Source organism: Portunus trituberculatus, chromosome 15 (assembly GCF_017591435.1).
Source record: "Portunus trituberculatus isolate SZX2019 chromosome 15, ASM1759143v1, whole genome shotgun sequence".
Taxonomy (NCBI): domain Eukaryota; kingdom Metazoa; phylum Arthropoda; class Malacostraca; order Decapoda; family Portunidae; genus Portunus; species Portunus trituberculatus.
This window is the reverse complement of record NC_059269.1, coordinates 15,818,395-15,837,164: the sequence shown is the minus strand read 5'-3', so window position 1 is coordinate 15,837,164 and position 18,770 is coordinate 15,818,395. Positions and strand designations below refer to the sequence as shown.

Sequence of the window (18,770 nt, the reverse complement as noted above, 5' to 3'; positions counted from 1 at the left end):
CTCTCATGCAGGTGACCCGCACGTCCACACCAGCCGTTCATCCCTCACCTCCCAACGCTGCACTAAATTAGTTTGGAGTAACACAGGAATCATAAGTAACACTGCAGGAAACCAGGATGTATGTACGTGGCAGTCCCTCCCTTTATTCTGTGCTTGAGATCATTCCTTTCTATGCATACGTCTTAATCTTCATTCAAAGCTCGCTCTTGACTGCACTAACACCTAAACGTATTCCAATTACTCACCATCCTATCCGAATACCAACTAATCACCATTCTTTTCCTAACTTCACCATTCATCGTCACAGGTTTACTCCTACACGTCTAACGAAATAAACAAACTCGATTGTGCATGGTGACAGCTTCATTACTGAAGTCAGACTCTCTTAAAGAAAAAATAGATAAGAAGAGGAAAAAATAGTAGATATCATTATTGGTAGGAAAGCGAAGGTCACCGCTTAGTAAAGAGGCGGCGCCCAGAGACCAAATCACCACCTTCGCCGTGTTGACTCATTACCAATGCACTGAGGAGCCTTGATTAAAAGAGAAGCATGCTCAGCATATAGAAATGTAATTAATCTCCTTTCATCATCACGTGACCGCGGCTGAGAGAGGAACCAGAATTATTCCACCCACTCCTCGTGAACTGCGTAGAGAGAGGCGCGCGTCCTTTATTTGATCGTTGCTGAATGTGTGAGGAAGTCCAGACATTAGGTTGTTTATGAGGCATTTAGCTTAATGAAAGACTGAAACTCAACCCCCTCCCCAACAAACACACACACACACACACACACACACACACACACACACACACACACACACACACACTCAACAGAATCAAGGAATACTAACAAACATCAACCTATCTGTACCTTGCAAGTCACCCCAGCATCAACTACCATCTACCAATCCTTCTACACAGTTCAGTAACACCTTGGCGAGTAAACAAGGAACTTCACGGATACTGGACGGCATCAGCTCATCACATCCCCGGATCAACAACCTTCAGTTTCTCATACGTTCCCCGGCCTTCCCCTGCAGCTACTCTCACCCCCACACACGCTACTGAGAGACTGGAGGTTGGAGCATACGGTGAATAACCCTTTAGCAACTAGTCAGGACACTTGTTAATCTGAATGTGAGAGATCGGGTGTTCGTTCTTTGTTTGGGAGTCAGAAGAGAGTGTGTGTAGAAGTGTGATCTATTGAGTGTGTTGGGGGGAATAGTAATGTGTAGGTATGTTGAGTTGTGTTATTTGTCGTGGTTTTGTTGAGATTGTTGGTGATTGTAAGCGTTATCTACTTGTTTTATGTAACAGTTTGTTTTATCTATGGTTTGTTTTCTTCCTCTTCTTTGTTTGTCTATGTCGAGGTATTGTGTCAGAGAACGCAGCGTACTGTGACTGGTATTAATTGTTTGAATGAATCACTATTCGCTCCTTGGAGAACCGCTTACATGACATTGTTATTCAGGATGAAGGCCATTCCGTCGCTGGTTCACTGTGGTTCATTGCAGTTGTGGCATTTGGCAGGGTGAAGAGGATCCTGATACGCTTATTGTCCTTCATTTTTTTTTTTTTTTTTTTTTTGGAGGGAAGTTTTAGGTAGGAAAGAGGGGGTGAGGTGACATCTACAACATTAAACAGACTAAGGCCCGTATTCAGAAACGCTTTGTTCTCTCACCATAACCATTTTTCCATGGCCCCAGAGATGATTAGCACTGTTTTCAAGAATATTTTTATAGTTAATAATGATGATATCTTGTCATTCTGCCTCTAGAACCGTAAAAACACCCTTAAAAACTCGTGTGAATTTAGATAAAGCCTTTTGAAATAGTGAAGGTGAAGAGCAGGAGTGTTTGAGAATAGACCCTAAGCCGTAGCAGTTTTTCACCCAAGAGACTCACTGAAATTACTGGACTCCTAAATAACATATACAGTAATTCAGAGTTCACCTGTTTGCCAGTCTTGTCACATTTGAAGAAGCTTGTTTTCTTATCGTTTCCATAATCTCTTTACATGATACATTTTCTTTTGTCATCTAGTCTTTGTCTTTAATGTTTAAGATGTATATCACGGTTATTTCACGCCATCTGTCACTCCTTGCCGAAAAGAAAAAGAGGGAAAAAAAAGAAATGCTCCAGTTCGCTCCTACTAAACGAAGCCGCTTCTCCCGGGAACAGACCGGTTCGCGATCCCCTTGGACTTGACCACATAAGTCTTTTTTGCCACAGACCTTGAATCCCCGCCAGGCTGTCCTTGAACTTCCCCCTCCCTTCCCCTCCCTCTCTGTCCTCACTCGCCGCCGCGCCCTGGCCTGCCCTGCCCCGTCACCAGACCAACACGCCGGCTGTCCTTCAAGGGTGTGTTTGCTGTGTACCTGGATCCTTCTTCAGCTGATCTAGATGATGTGCACCTCGCCGCCACGCACACACCCCAGCCCGCCTTCAATGCACACGCTGTCCTTGCTTTCCAGTGTGATTGATTGCAAGATACATACAAGTCTTTAAAGTATACAAACCGTTCCTTTAAAAAATCAGATATAACAATACGTTGACGATACAAATGATAAACACAGCACAAAGCAGGACGTTACTTTTTCCTTCGTGTTCTTTCTTTTATGTTTGTGACGAAATGTAAGCCTCTTGTGACGCGCCATAAAGTTCTCGTTATAAAAGATGAGTCAAATATGAGGCAACCGAATGTAAATGGGATGTGACGAATCCAGCCAGCTGCTTTCACGGCCAAGGCCAGGCACACTATTGTTACGACACTCTCATACACTACGCAGTCACCTGAATGAAAAAGGAAAAAAGTTATACATATATTCCCATCAACAAGTGACTTCCTCGGGGCATTGTTGCAGCGGGAGGGGAGGACGATGCAGGGGAGGAGCAGTTGACACGCAATAACAAGACCAAGAATTCCTGGATCCATATTTTAAGGCGCTTTGTTCTCTCGTAAGGAATGTTTTCAAAGGCCACATACATGACAAGTCAGAATCCCAGGTGTATCTCTTCCTACTGACGATGCAGAATCCTTTTCAAACATTATGGAAACACCCTTGAAAACCCCAGGGGACTTCCACCATAAAATTTTATATAAGAAGCCGAAACTCTTAATTAATGATGTTGCCTCTGCCCCTTACACAGTCTCGAGGACGCAGATCACACACTTGTAAGGCCCTTCTTAAAGACACAGATGATTAACCATTTTCCAGGAATGTTTCTCCTATTCATAATGTAAAAAGTCTAGTTCATCTGTCACTAGAACTGTAAAACTACCCTTCAAAACCCCGTGTAGCTTCAACTAGTGTTTGGAATGTTGTGGAAGTGCAGTGTGGATGTGCATCAGAATATAGTCCTGAGACACGTGTAAAGGTGAAGACTTCCTGCCCTGACGACCATAGAACAAAGAAACAAACTCTCGAGGTTGTGCATAGAACTTACTAGACGTCCTTTCATTGTTGAACGTAACTGGATAGACTGGATTCGCGGACCTGTGACCACCTTGGACGAGTAAAGGCAACACCAGGACCGCTAACTCTATACTCGCCTTCTGTTTTCGAGTACAACGGCGTTCCTTTGTCTGGTATTTCATTCGTCGCTGCCAGTCACTCAATCAATATGCAGTTGACGTGGAGAGTTTTAGATTAGTGAGCGTTGAAGGAAGAGACCAATACAATTATTAGTCTTTATAAAGCTGTGGTCATCTTTTTATTCAATAGTAAGAGTTATGAAATGGAAAAAAAGCATAATAGGTTAGTTATTTTTCTCTTATTTAATTTTCCAAGCTATAGAAATACAAAATCAATTGTCCGAAATGTTGTCCTTGATTAAGTAAAGGAAACATCTTGCAATGGATGAATTAAACAACCCGCTCTCACAGCCTAGTCATAGAGAATGAGTTATGCACTTATTCACATTTGTTAGGGTAACCATTCCCTGCAGATAACTTGACCTAAAGCTTTATCAATGGCATGCCTTGTCCAAAAGTCTTGAAATCTTACAGTATCTTCCATTATGTAAGAACGTTTCATGGTAGTTTTTGTTGAGGTTCAGTGGGTGCGGTTATGCTGGCAGGAACGAGACCTCTCCCTCGCAACACAGGATCAAGACCTTCAGCATCTTAGACATTCTCATGCAGTAGTCACCCCTGGCAACTAAAGCAGCTGACTGGAGTAAAGCACGTGTCTAGTCCCATTTGGTGCTGCTGAACTGTCCCAAACAAGCCTTAAAGTTAGTGCTGACGTTAATCATCAGTTTACAAAAAGATTAAATGATTTTCCAGAGAGAGAGAGAGAGAGAGAGAGGAAGAGCGGGAGGCAGGAAGGAGGGAGAGAGAGAGCACACTATAAATGATGCATTCTATCACTCGTGTTTGTATGTGTGTGTGTGTGTGTGTGTGTGTGTGTGTGTGTGTGTGTGTGTGTGTGTGTGTGTGTAGGCTGCATTAATCACCCTAGTCAAACGTCACCTTAGCCATGTAGAAAGACACCTCAGGACTGTTGGATCACCCACGGCCTTGGAAGACTGCCGCCTGGACACCACTCAAACACTGACTCTTTTTTAAGGAATACCAGACGTCTTTTGTGGTTTTCTCTTAGTGCCTTGTGTGCCCGGCTGCGGGTAAACCAGACGCTCCACAAACATCGTGGCTGCTGCGTGCTGGGCATCTGGGAAGGGCATGGATGGTGTTGCCTGGCCAGCCCATCCCAGAGAAGCTTAGGGGATAAAGAAAACTGGTCCAGAATGTTTGCCTCCGAATAATGCACGTGTTTAACTTTGCCTGGAAAAGTAGAAAGGTGAGGTCATGGCAGGCTAAGGGAGGAATATATGCAGGGAGGAGTGAGTCACAGGAAAGACGTGGAAGGCATAAATTTGTTGCAGAAGTTAAAAAAAAAAAGTGTGATCGATGTAATATATGGTACATACGATATTACGGAGTACATATTCTTTGTCTTCCTATTTATTCCTACTCCTCCATCTTCTTTTCCTCCTCTTCCTCCTCCTTCCTTGAACCGTGTTGTCCTTTTGTTCTTAACTCATAGAATCTGCAGTGGTAGCATAGTCATACAGACAGACAGTGTGGTTGTTGCTGTTTTTTCTTTCTTTTGTAATCCTTTATATTCCTTCTGCTCCTCCTCCTCCTCCTCCTCCTCCTCCTCCTCCTCTTCCTCCTCCTCCTCCTCCTCCTCCTCCTCCTCCTCCTCCTCCTCCTCCTCTTCCTCCTCGTCGTCCTTCTCCTCCCTCTATTTATTTTCCTTCTTCTATCCCTCCTCCTCCTTCTACATAGGTCGGGAAGTCGGTTGATTCAAAGTCATGCATTCTGATGGCCTTGTGCATGACCGCCATGATAGTTGAGGAATTTTTTTTTTTTTTTTTTTCTTAAGTAAGAGGACTTCCAGGAGTGCTCTACATACGTTCGTCCATGACAGGTTTTCCGAGTGGTTTTTTTTTTTTTTTTTTTCTTCTTCTTTTTTTCATATTGCTCACACAGAGCCCACACTCAAGACACGTGTCTACAGCCATACCATTATTCGTTGCCTCTTTGTCTGTCTACTTCTCACTTTAATGATTTTTATCGCCATGGTCAAATACATCTGTCTTCCGATATAATTTGCTCTGATTAATCTTTATGCTGATTAATGACAAGAGGTTCAAGCTTAGTGCATGATGATGTTAGATAAGAAAAAATGGAAGAAACTGGATCTCTAACAGTGGTAGGTGGCTGGGGTAGACTTAATATTCAGGCTGTTTGTGTTCAGTCACTAGGGAATTTGAGATAAGGATGATAGGTGGATGGAAGTAACTATGTTCCATACACATACTGCCACGTGTAGTCTCCTGCAGCTTTCTTTATGTTGCTTTCATAAGATGTGACCCAACTGTTTTTCCTGACTAGACGCCAATTATGTAGAAATATTCATTTATACAGACGAGCAAGTATTTTTGATGAACGAATATCGAACAACGGCGCAGAGAAGAAACATCTCAGCACGAGGAAACGCTTATCCAAGAATGCTAACAAAGTCCTAAGTGGATACAAGCTCGGCTTTTTAATTAGTAATGTTCTATAATTCTGTTTCTTTTAATAACATCTGCGCCCCAAACTAGTCCCTGTCATTTATTTCAGCGCCACAAGTCTATGGGTCCGGTGAAGCAGAGGTGAGCTCGGGGTGTGGCGATCTGCTCCTGATAGGAAGACACGCCGCAGCATCCTGGGCTGGAAAACAACACCGCACCGGAAGCTGAGGTTCGAGCCTCGCTCAACCTTACCATACCTGGTGACGTAACAGTGTGTTGCAAGCCGCGGCTCCCTGCCCGGGGAACCAACGAAGAACTATCATTGTCCCCGAAGCCTGCCGCTCCTGCCGTTTTTCACAACACGGTACGCCCTCCCTCGCGTCTTTCTTAACCGGATCCGGTTGGTGTTACTATTCACTATGTTGCTTCAGTTAACCAAATTAGCACCGACCTGCCAGTCATGTGACCAAAATACAAACTGCCATTCACCACATGATATTATCTTGAGGAGGAAATGCCTTGGAAACGTTTACTCATACAGTGTGTGTGTGTGTGTGTGTGTGTGTGTGTGTAATTCACCTCCTCGGTCGCCTGCTGGTCACCCAGCCAGTCTTCCCCATTACGGAGCGAGCTCAGAGCTCATAGACCGATCTTTGGGTAGGACTGAGACCACAACACACTCCACACACCGGGAAAGCGAGGCCACAACCCCTCGAGTTACATCCGGTACCTATTTACTGCTAGGTGAACAGGGGCTACACATTAAGAGGCTTGCCCATTTGACTCGCCGCCTCCGGGACTCGAACCCGGACCCTCTTGAGTGTGAGTCGAGCGTGCTAACCACTACACTACGCGGTGTGTGTGTGTGTGTGTGTGTGTGTGTGTGTGTGTGTGTGTGTGTGTGTGTGTGTGTGTGTGTGTGTGTGTGTGTGTGTGTGTGTGTGTGTGTGTGTGTGTGTGTGTGTGTGTGTGTGTGTGTGTGTGTGTGTGTGTGTGTGTGTGTGTGTGTGTGTGTGTGTGTGTGTATATATATATATATATATATATATATATATATATATGTGTGTGTGTGTGTGTGTGTGTGTGTGTGTGTGTGTGTGTGTGTGTGTGTGTGTGTGTGTGTATATATATATATATATATATATATATATATATATATATATATATATATATATATATATATATATATATATATATATATATATATATATATATATATATATATATATATATATATATATATATATATATATATATATATATATATATATATATATATATATATATATATATATATATATATATATATATATATATATATATATATATATATATATATATATATATATATATATATATATATATATATATATATATATATATATATATATATATATATATATATATATATATATATATATATATATATATATATGAAAATGACAAGGGAATTTGTGTGTGAGGTGAGGAGAGGTGAGGTGAGGAGGATTCACCATTGACAGGTTTTTGTGAACGAAGACGCGCCGACCTTTGAATTGTTGCTCTTCTTCCCTTACTGTCAATTTATTTTCTCAAGGTCTTAGCACTTTTGCTTTTTCTTTTCTTTTTTTTCTCTTGACTCAAGAACATAACTTCAAAAACTATTGATCTTTTTTATTTATTTTTTATTTTTTTTTCGTGCAGGGGAAGTGTGGCTGGCCTGGTGTGTTGCCAGCGTTGGTTACGCGGCACACCAGCTCCTGCGGCGACAGCTCGGTATATAAGGAGCCTCACCGCGTCCAGTCTGCCTAGTTCCCAGATCCAACCACCGCGTCAAGATGAAGACCCTCGTAAGTACTCAACCCACCACGTGACTTTCACATGGGATATCCACTCTGGAATATCACTGGATGCTGCGCTCCACCTGACACTTTTCCTTTACTTTATTGTTTCTATAGCTTGTTGCGGCATTAACACTATACAGTCACTTGAGGAGTGGGCATTCGTATCAGTGACATGTGACGCACGCAAAACATTCAAGCGAACTTTAGACACTTCGCTTGTGTACATCACCTACTCTGATTTTTCTGCACTCGCACGTATCGTGCCATTTTGTTATGTTCTCTGTTAAAGAATTCGAAAGATGGATGATTTTTTTTTTTTCTACATCTTTCTGGTTTTGATTTGGCATAGAGCATTTGTATGAAATATCAACTGGGTTGACATATGTTCCTCGCAGCCTGGGACTATGAATAATTTTAATGTGTATTGCATATGAAGCCTGTTCATGTCTTCCTTGTGGTCTATGAAGTGACCTGTATGCGTATACAATTCCAAACTTTTTTGTGGCCTTTGAAGATATTCGTAATAAAAAAGCAAACTGTTTCAAAACACTGGTGCTGGTGTGCACCACACCATGCCCAGCCCTCAAGAATGGAAATAAACAAAACTTCTTCTCTTCACAGAGGTCTTTTACAGATATTTCAACTAGAATAAAGAAAATTATCGTCAATATCGAGTGTTTGAGTGAGTGTTGTCTTGCAGGCTGTGTTGGCCGTGGTGGTGGTGGCGGCGGCGGCCACTCCCATAGGTGGCTTGCAGGACCAGGATGGCCAGTTTGTTCTGACTAAGGAGTAAGTTGATTGCCCTTACTCGTGTGCAACAAAAGTATTACATTTAAATATCCCTCAAGACATTAAAGAACATACTATGTGAAATAAGACTACAGACCCTATTGTTAACCGCATCTGCCTTTCTTTCTACAGTTACTCCCTGGAAGACGGAACAGAATACTCCGTGAAATACGTCAAGCCCTGTAAGTACTGCCAATGGAAGTTGGAGGGCGGATAGGGTAACACTGCCGGGGACACTGCAGTGATTTGAGGAAAGACATGTTTGGGGAAATTTCTTATGTGTTTTTGTATTATTTACGAAGTCATCATACATCACACACACACACACACACACACACACACACACACACACACGTCACATGATATCCTAATGAATGGCGTTCCTTTCCCAGACACACCGGGTAGGCCGCTGCCAGCCTTCTACCGCAGCATGGACAGCTCTGAGGAGGTCCGCTACTACCTGGCCAGCGAACAGGGTCGGGTAAGGCAGTGTTCTTTCTGTACTAAGCTATTTATTATCAGGGTAACCACGGTCTTACACTGGCACGATTATCTACTTGTTTCCACCATACTTGTTGCTTTCACTGTTGAACAAATATTTTCCTGTATCTTCCTTCGACTTTTTAAATACTTTTATAAGTGCTTCAGTATCTGAAATCGTTACGTGGCTTACAATAAACAAAATTAACCTTGTATTCTCTTTTTCCCTTAACAATGGAAGTTTTTCTTTTCTTTTCTTTTTTTTTTTTTTTTACGGATCTTGCTGTGTTCGTGAATGAAGACGTCATTACGACTAACTCATAAAATTCTGGCTTCCATATCGGTTGGAATATTTTCTATGATAGATAAAAGCATAGTATTAGGAAGTGTTTAGTACCAGAATGAGATGGCGGCGTGTCTCCCTCAGCTAATAAAATGTTGTATTAGTCATGCATAGATGTATTCCTTCACGTAGCTCATTCATGTTTCTTTGATCCAAACAGCAACGCATGAGTTGGGCAGACCGCGTGAACAAACTGCGTCACGTGCTGTCCACTGGCATCGATGTCTCCAATGAACTGTTCTACAACATGTACTCCAAGGGCAGAGTAAACCTACCGTCTGATCGTCAATACTATGTGGACTCTTCGGGCGAGATCTACTACGACTCAGATCATCAGAATCAGGTGGTGCAAGCAGTGTAAAGTACCAAGAGGCGTCCGAACACAGACAGGGACTCAGCCAGTGCTGGGACCCTGACCAGTGAAGCTGTTGTAGTTCAGTGGTGGTAGTGAAACAATGTCCCACCACTGCTACAGTACCTACACTCATTACATGTCCAACTTTGTTATCCACCTGCAGTGCCACCATCTAGATCTTCTGGATAATGTTGGTAGCTTTAAATGTTTTAGATACAGAACAATGTGACCAAAGGTCAGTGTAGTAATGTAGCTGTAAAAGCTCTAGTTCCTTGGTAGGCATCGACATCATGCAAAGCCATTATAACATGAAATAAAACTAAATTATTTTATGACAAAATATGATTGTTTTCTCAGTAAAATGTTGTGGCTCTCCTTTCAAACTAGATATAAAGCCTGATTATACACATTCATTCTTATACAAGTATATTCACATAATTATGATCTAACTTCGGCCAACTCATCGGGGCAAATTACACACACACACACACACACACACACAAAAATGATTCACATCTAAAAGATAGATTTGTGTGCCTATTAGTAAGTCATCTTGAAATCATTGTTTTCCATTGAAGCAAAAGATAATTATGTACGCTGGCGCCCAATAGAAACTGAGCTACAATGTTGCCAAGCCATTGGCCAAAAACATTGACAGTGATGCGCCTCGGTGCGTTGTGGTAAGACAGTGTGAGGGTAATATGAGACGGTCTCTAGGTGTTGTAAAGTATTATTCAAGCCACATTCCCGTACCAGCCACGATCTGCTGGAAAGGTGACAGGAATGCAAGTACATGGTTTTCCTTTAGAGGTCCACATGAACATCTTAGTAGCAACAACGCAAAATATGATCCACCGTTCTGTGCTTGATGATTGTCACGAGGAGAAGGACAAGACGTGGAAAGATATTCAACTCCTTTTATTAAGGTATACAGTAAAAAGAACAATGATACCAGTGAAAAAGAAGGCTAAGAAAAGTATGAAAGTGATCGATGGTTCTCATAAACTTTCATCAGAAGAAGAAAACTGAGAAAGGTTAGTGTTTGTTACATTGTCATGCACTTTGTTATTCCGAAATGCAGCGGGGATATTCAATTGATTTTTTTTTTTTCATGTCTCTAACTGTGTGTGGCTTCTACTAAAGGAGCAGGTCGGGTACATTCAACCAGTAATGGAAATGCAAGATCAAAGATGTTTTTGTTCAATGTGTAAACTGGCAACTCAGACCTACCAACACGGCCCAGCCAATCGTGAACAACACCTCGACTCATAATGCCGAATTATCGTTAGAAGCTTTGGATATAATTCATCTTGCTTCTTGAAACACCCTACAAATATAGGGACCCGTCAGGAAAATAATCAACGGATGGCGTGAAGGTGGAGGAGGAGATTGTAAAGTTTTGTTAGAGCTAGTTATAGAGAGGCCTCCGCTGTCACGTGATGAAGTCTGAAACAGCTTTAATGTTCCACTGACACGAAGCAGACGAGCAAAAAATATAGAAAGTATATGGAATGTTTTTCTTTATTCTGAAATGTAATTATTATTGCCAGTACATCAGAATAGGTACATGAGACCAGTGTAGTTTCTGCAATATTGGCTGAAAGTACCAAAATACCCAAGTGTGTCGTTCATGGGGCTCGGTACTGACGTCCTCGTGGTGAGTCCTACCGGCAGCAATTCATGTTGTCCTCTTAGCGCTTCATGTTGCTGCCATCCAAGTGCATGCATGGTAGTGAGAGAAACTGCTCAGGGAGTAATTTGCTAAAGTGACTCACGCTGGGTGATGATGGTTTGCCAGTAAGAAAGTGGTCTAATGACTGTTACTTGCCTGGCATTGTTGGTCTGCGGTCACGTATATTTATAGGGTTCTCTAAAAAAAAAAAAAAAAAAAAAAGCTAAAATGTTCAAGATATTGGATTAAAAATTTATTTAATTCTCTTTGAATCAGATTTTGCAGACCATAACCAATTTTACAATAAAGAAATCTTAGAATGCTTTTTTTTTATATATTGGAAGAAAGTCATGATTGTAAAGTGGCAACGATCACTTAGCAACCCCAGACTGAGTGCGCAGCTGCCGTATTATCTCCCAGTGTTTAACAGGATCTACGCCCTCCCAGTGCTTCTCTGGGAGAAGATCAAAAAACCTGAAATAAGAAAGTGTTCCAAGTCAATGAAGTTATCAATAAAGGGAAGTAATGTGTTGTGGTCTACTGCGTAAGAACACTTCATGGGTCATGCATGTCTGCATTGAATAAACTGTGTACACCTAAGCCGTATGACAGGACACAGCTGTAAATCCTCGTCCGCCAGTTACTATTTCCAACAAGAAACTGCAAAGCTTCTGTGAAGCTAATGCCATGGCACTCTCCAGTAACTCAAAACTTTGCCATCCCATCTCTTACAAAGCACGTCATACATGAAATAAGTCTGTGTGTTTCCTCGCCGCCAAATAACTCTGGTCAGGTTTTGTATATTGTAAATCCATTTAGACACTGGGAGTTAAACTCACTTTTTTTTCAACGTCTTGCGAAGTTCTTCCTCCTGCGGTGTCGGCGGAGTGAGAAAACTGTCCAAATTCTGACGCAGAATGTCACAGTTGTTGTTCCCTTGCAGGTGCGTGGTGACGCCCTTCAGCCGCTTCCCGTGTTGCACCGCCAAGCGCGCTAAGTCCACGCCAGCCTCCTGTGAGTAGAACAAGTGATAGTGATCTTTTTTTAATGTCAACTGACCTTGAACATTTTTCTTCCTTTTCATACTTTAAATGGATATATACATTTTGTTTACTAAGTTTATCCTTCCTACCTGTAAATAGAAACAGGAAAGATAGCAGTAAGGTTGGGTCGAGGAAGGACTCACCTTGCAGTAGAGGGCTGCCGCGCGGCTGGCATCTTTGATCGCTTTAGGTGCCACGTGCCAGTCTGGCGGAGAGTCATTGGTGAGCAGCCTCATAGCCACTGGGCTGGCGCAGATCACCCCAATTCCCCGGGACTGTGGGGTGACCGAGGGATGAATGAAGGGAATATTGTAGTCTTGTTCTGAGATGCAAGAATAACTGTGAGTATTGCTAGTTATGAAGATTTTAGATGACATACTAAGGCTGCATAACCCATAAAGAATGCTGCTGTGAAGTCAGTGGCCCTAGAGGGATCTTATTCGCTGTGATTATAGAATACGTAATACCATACAAAAATCTAAACTCTTTGTATTAAAGAGCGTAAAAAGGTACACTTAATTAGTAGTTTTTCACACCCCTACCGTATTTTCTCTTAAGCCAAATTGATTCTTGAACAAACCTAAATGAGGGTGTTGGCAATGTTTTACCTTGAAGAAAGGCATGAAGCCCTCGAGGGTGTCGTCGATGAGTGTGTTGCGCGCGTAAGACAGAATGGCGCTGATCTTGACCGGTGACCGTTCAACCAGTTCCTTGAGGAGGCTCACTGAATAGCTGGTGATGCCGATGAACCTGCAATGTTTGGGTGTTTTCAATAGACAAGAGTTGACTCTTGGACAAACTTGTGTCAGTCCACAAGCCCTGGACTGACCTTGCCTTCCCGCTGTCCACGACCTTCTGCAGGGCCGGCAGTGTCTCCTCCACGATGATGTCCAGGTTCTCGGCAAACTCAAAGTCGTGCACCTACAGAAAGAAACGTTTGTTTAACGAAATTAACATCAATTCACGATATAAAGTACAAAATCAGTCACAATATCATTTTGAAAAAAAAATCTACTTGAAATGATTAATCTCTCTTTCCTCCCGCGCTCCACTGAATATACTGTGTAAAAGTTGACCAGTGTATTCTGGACATGAAGTTAATGAAATTTCGCGGCGCAGTCTAGCGCATGGATGTACGTACACACCTGGATGAGGTCCACGTAGTCGAGGCCCAGCAGCTGCAGGCTGTGGTCAACGCTCTGCGCCACTCGCTTGGCAGAAAAGTCAAACATTCGTTCAGGCACAGGCTCGTAGCGACCCACCTTGGTGCCAATGTAGAAAGAGCTTCGAGGGACGTCCTTCAGGGCCTGAGGAAGACACAGCCAGGTGCTGGGGTCCATATCATCCTCCTTTATGTCTACATAGACACCGTGACTCTTAAACTATGCCAGTAATGAAGAAATAATTGAAACGAGAGTTTAATTGCCACAACCTCAGTAACACTGCATGCCAGTGTGATGACATTGTCCTAACCATACCCCATTATGTGTATATATAGTATATACATACTTTCATCAAGTATGCCACATACCTTGCCTAGCACTTCCTCGCTGCGGCCATTGCCATACCATGGTGCGGTGTCGATATAATTAATACCAGACTTCAGAGCGAGATGGACAGTGTCAACATAGGTCTGCTCGCTGGCCTCTCCGTACAGACCCCCGAAGGGCCCACCTCCGAGGGAGAGGTGTGACAGCTGCAGCCCTGTCGGAACACCAATTATGTCAGCACACTTCTTGTATGTTCCAAGTTTTCGCAATGAGAAATAGGATAATTTACAGACAAAGAATATTTGAGAGCAGTTACTGTGTTAACTGCTTATAACGACAACAATGACTTCTAGCAAATGCATTATAACATTATGAATAGATACGTAATGTTTGAAGCTCACCAGTGTCGCCGAGTGGGTGGTAAGTCATCCTGGCGACAGCCTCGGCGTCGTGGAAGCCTTGCACGAAGGTCGGTGGTTGCATGGCGTCTGGGTGGAAAACGAAAATAATAACTAGATGAGCATATATATATATATATATATATATATATATATATATATATATATATATATATATATATATATATATATATATATATATATATATATAAAAAAGAAAACTACATTCACACTGTCATATTTTCTATGAACATATTGTTTCGTTATCTGGAAACACACTTAACTTTTTCCTGATACCTAACAAGGCTCGCGAAATACTGAATGCGAGACTGTTCTGTTCTCCACTTACATCCTACCAGCGAAAATGACGAGGAACGTCACAGCAGGTGGTCGGCCACGTGTGTGTGTGTGTGTGTGTGTGTGTGTGTGTGTGTGTGTGTGTGTTGCACTGTCATGTTTGCATGCCTACCGCTTCATACATGCTTTCACATTCTTTTCAACATTGTTAGAAAGTTATTTTTTCTGCATGCATCATTATCAGTTTGAAAAAAGAACATTGAGTATGAGAGAGAGAGAGAGAGAGAGAGAGAGAGAGAGAGAGAGAGAGAGAGCAAACAAGTATTATAGTGAATATGATTATTTGGATCCACCTTTGTTGTTTCCTTTCCTCGCACCTGCGAACCCGCCCCACACACACCCACACCCACACACAACACACCTGTATAACACGTCACTAACGCCTACCTCTGTCTTACGAACCGTTGCTGTAAACCCTAAACTGCTAGGGAATACGATCCTTGGAGACAATCGCCTTTTGACCGTGGGAAGGCTGGTGGCATGGTGACCAAGTACTACACGGTCACGTTCCTAAAGATGCTGCAGTATAAGGAATAAGAAGTTGTGGAGACGGTTTTCATAGGTAAACGAGGAAAGAAGTCGACGAAACAAGCGCTGCGACGATGAATTAAAAAAGACAACGCTAGCACAGAGTAAGTCTTCATATAGTAATAATTCTCAACTTGATTTTCGGAAATGATGATAATTATGAGTTTTCAAAATTCGACAAATCCTTGCTCAGGAAAATAGTGCTAACGGAAAAGCAGATTCTTGATTTTTTTTCTTCTTAGGGAACATTTTGTAATAGCATCCAAGTAGAACTAAATTCAGCCTCACGTTTTGTATTGCCACTGGTCAGCGATGTCGTCTTTCTTCTTCAGATATCTAAGAAAACCCTTTCTTCAAATTTTAGTAACAATTCTTTCTGCACGACCTTGTTTGTTTAACATACTTACTCCTGATACCGCTTCTAGTCACCACCGAACAAATTTGTCTCCTGAATCAGCCTCACCATTCACTGAGCTTTTCATAACCCACCACGTCATTCCCCTACACACACACACACACACACACACACACACACACACACACACACACACACACACACACACACCGCGTAGTGTAGTGGTTAGCACTCTCGACTCACAATCGAGAGGGCCGGGTTAGAGTCCCGGGAAGCGGCGAGGCAAATGGGCAAGCCTCTTAATGTGTGGTCCCTGTTCACCTAGCAGTAAATAGGTACGGGATGTAACTCGAGGGGTTGTGGCCTCGCTTTCCGGTGTGTGGAGTGTGTTGTAGTCTCAGTCCTACCCGAAGATCGGTATATGAGCTCTGAGCTCGCTCTGTATAGGGGAAGACTGGCTGGATGACCAGCAGGTGACCGAGGTGAATTACACACACATTATATATATATATATATATATATATATATATATATATATATATATATATATATATATATATATATATATATATATATATATATATATATATATATATATATATATATATATATATATATATATATATATATATATATATATATATATATATATGGTCATGTTATCACCAAGTGTAACAGACATTGTCCTCGTCAGCCTCTCTCCCCTGAGCAGAGCTGCCAGATGCAGGGAAATTTCCCTGCTTTAGGGAAATTTAGGTCTCAACAGGGAAACAGGGAAGAAAATTCAAAATGTTCCAAAATCTAGGGAAATTTTGACCAACGGACTCACACCCTTCATCCGCAGTCCCCACCCTTGTCCTCCTCCCATCCTCTTCACCCGTCATCCGTACAATAATTATTTGTATTAATTTTTATCAATTATTTATTGTTTCCTTTCCCTCTCAATTGAATTTCAATCCACTTCTGAGGTCTCTCTCGATCACTATATCCTTCCTCTACCGTTCACTCTTCCTTCCCTCATCCCCAAACAGCGTCATGACTTGTACGAGACCCGTATACCGTCCCTTCCCTTTCCTCCCTCGCCCTTGCTAGCTAGCTGAACCTGTATTCTACGAGACCGATAGAGACCCGTATTCACCCAAACAGTGTCATGACACGTATGAGATCCGTATATCGTCCCTCCCCTTCCTTCCCTCGCCCCTGCTTGATAGCTGAACGTGTATTTCTACGAGACAGAGACGCGTATTCACCCTGTCCGCTTCCTACGAGTCCAGTATTACGAATCTGCCTCCCTCAGTCTTTCATACACTGTCGCTCAGCTCAGTTAGGTCTGGAAGTCTCTGAAGGATTCTATTACTGGAAAGATTTATGCATTGCACACTAGAGTCTCTGCTGTCTTGCATACCATTCTTGAGTTGTACATGAAGCCAAGTGTCTTAGAATCAACACCATTATCAGCTGTCAGGGTAAAAGACCCAAACAATTTCGTTAAATTGGAAGAGCTATATCTTGGAGGACGAGTAACTGCATCCCTTCAGAAATACCAAAACCTTGACAAGCAGCAACTGGACACGTTCAAGTTGAGATGTCTGGACTTTTACATAGAAGGAGCCTCTCAAATTTTGCAAAGGTTTAATCTCAGTGATTCTGTATTTACAAATCTCAAGGCTCTAGATCCACAAAGTGTACTGATGAAGACAATTCCCTCTGTTGCCCCCCTAGCTGCTCAGTTTCCTAACTTGGTGTCTGAAAATGACTTAAATGAGATAGACGGTGAATGGCGTTTACTGAAAACACTGAACTGAATGTAGAACCTGATATTAATGTATACAAGTTCTGGCAAAAGGTTGGAGACTTGAAAAAAGGTGATGATTCCCCATTATTTCCACTACTAGGAAATTTCATGAAAAACTGTTGTGTCTTCCTCACTCTAGTGCAAGTGTTGAAAGGGTGTTTTCTCAAGTGAATTTAATGAAGACCAAAGTTCGTAATTCACTGAACACAGAATCGCTAAATGGAATGCTTCATGCAAGGAAAATTTTTGAAAATTCATCAGCTCACAGTTTCAAAGTTACACCGGGGCACCTTGGAACTTATGACAGCTGACATCTACAAAACTTCAGATCTACAGGAATAGCAATCATTCTAGGTAGGTAACAATGAAGGTTAACTATGTTTACATTATAGTACTCATTATATATTCGTGTGTGTGTGTGTGTGTGTGTGTGTGTGTGTGTGTGTGTGTGTGTGTGTGTGTGTGTGTGTGTGTGTGTGTATATATATATATATATATATATATATATATATATATATATATATATATATATATATATATATATATATATATACACGAATGTGTGTACGTACGTATGTAAGAAGTTAAATATTACGACAGTGAAATGCTGCGCTAAATAGGGAAATATTTTTAGGCAAAACAGGGAACTTTTGGCAACGTGATCTGGCAACACTGCCCCTGAGGGACATAGACATTCTCGCGCCGTGGACAATCACATGATGCCAAATGTTGCACTCACTTCGTTAGCACAACATTCTGCCTTAAATACATACAAACATATTGTTCACATGTAATGTGATTTCATAAACATTAACTTTGTCTGCTACTGACTTATCAAAAACACTACAAATTTCATACCACTAAAGTTATTAACAGAAATGTAAACTTGCCTGAAGTGTATCCTTTCCCTAACTGACTCCTACACTACTACTACTCCACTCCTTGCCGATCTGTAGGTCGAGAGATGTCGTTTGGCAGTGGCGGGAACAGTTGCCTGTCAACGCCAGGCAGCCAAGACTGACGTCAACACCAAGTGGTCCGCCACAAGTGAGGTTGTAGTCATGTATCTCTTCTCGGTATTCTTTTATCTTGTTATCAAAAGAGAATCATTGACGAGCGAACAAGAGTGAGGCGGCACTAGACATGTCGTGGCCTTGAAGTCCGTACTATGTTACGATATCACTAGAGCCACATCACTTAGTGCCTACATGAATTAATGTAAAACTGCTTCACAGACTTTAATATCTCATTCAGTGTACAATTCGTATCAGCATCCTATCTATAGGTGATATATGGGTTTAAAATCGGTATAAGAAGTG

At 41.9% G+C, this 18,770-nt stretch overlaps 2 protein-coding genes and 1 long non-coding RNA gene across 4 annotated transcripts; 1 reads left to right on the top strand and 2 right to left on the bottom strand.

Annotated features, from left to right (window-relative positions):
- Positions 1 to 782: 782 nt before the first annotated feature.
- On the bottom strand, positions 783 to 10,426 carry LOC123504126. Its single transcript, XR_006674707.1, has 2 exons — positions 10,315 to 10,426; positions 783 to 826 (listed from the first exon to the last, which is right to left on the bottom strand). It is a non-coding gene; the product is annotated as an uncharacterized LOC123504126 (long non-coding RNA).
- LOC123504122 lies at positions 7,739 to 10,153 on the top strand. Its single transcript, XM_045254447.1, has 5 exons — positions 7,739 to 7,852; positions 8,547 to 8,635; positions 8,768 to 8,817; positions 9,028 to 9,116; positions 9,619 to 10,153. The coding sequence occupies exons 1-5, from the start codon at positions 7,841 to 7,843 to the stop codon at positions 9,817 to 9,819; spliced, it is 441 nt and encodes a 146-aa protein (XP_045110382.1). The 5' UTR covers positions 7,739 to 7,840; the 3' UTR covers positions 9,820 to 10,153.
- Positions 10,427 to 10,716: 290 nt separating the features above from the next.
- On the bottom strand, positions 10,717 to 18,497 carry LOC123504118 (L-galactose dehydrogenase-like). Of its 2 annotated transcripts, none has more exons than XM_045254442.1 (9): positions 18,342 to 18,497; positions 14,420 to 14,506; positions 14,060 to 14,232; positions 13,674 to 13,835; positions 13,358 to 13,449; positions 13,137 to 13,278; positions 12,672 to 12,803; positions 12,325 to 12,497; positions 10,717 to 11,959 (listed from the first exon to the last, which is right to left on the bottom strand). In XM_045254442.1, exons 2-9 carry the CDS (start codon positions 14,499 to 14,501, stop codon positions 11,857 to 11,859), a joined length of 1,059 nt encoding a protein of 352 aa, XP_045110377.1. In that variant the 5' UTR covers positions 14,502 to 14,506; positions 18,342 to 18,497; the 3' UTR covers positions 10,717 to 11,856. The 2 variants fall into 2 exon arrangements, with proteins under 2 accessions (XP_045110377.1, XP_045110378.1); XM_045254443.1 differs by lacking the exon at positions 18,342 to 18,497 and adding an exon at positions 14,701 to 14,735.
- Positions 18,498 to 18,770: the final 273 nt, after the last annotated feature.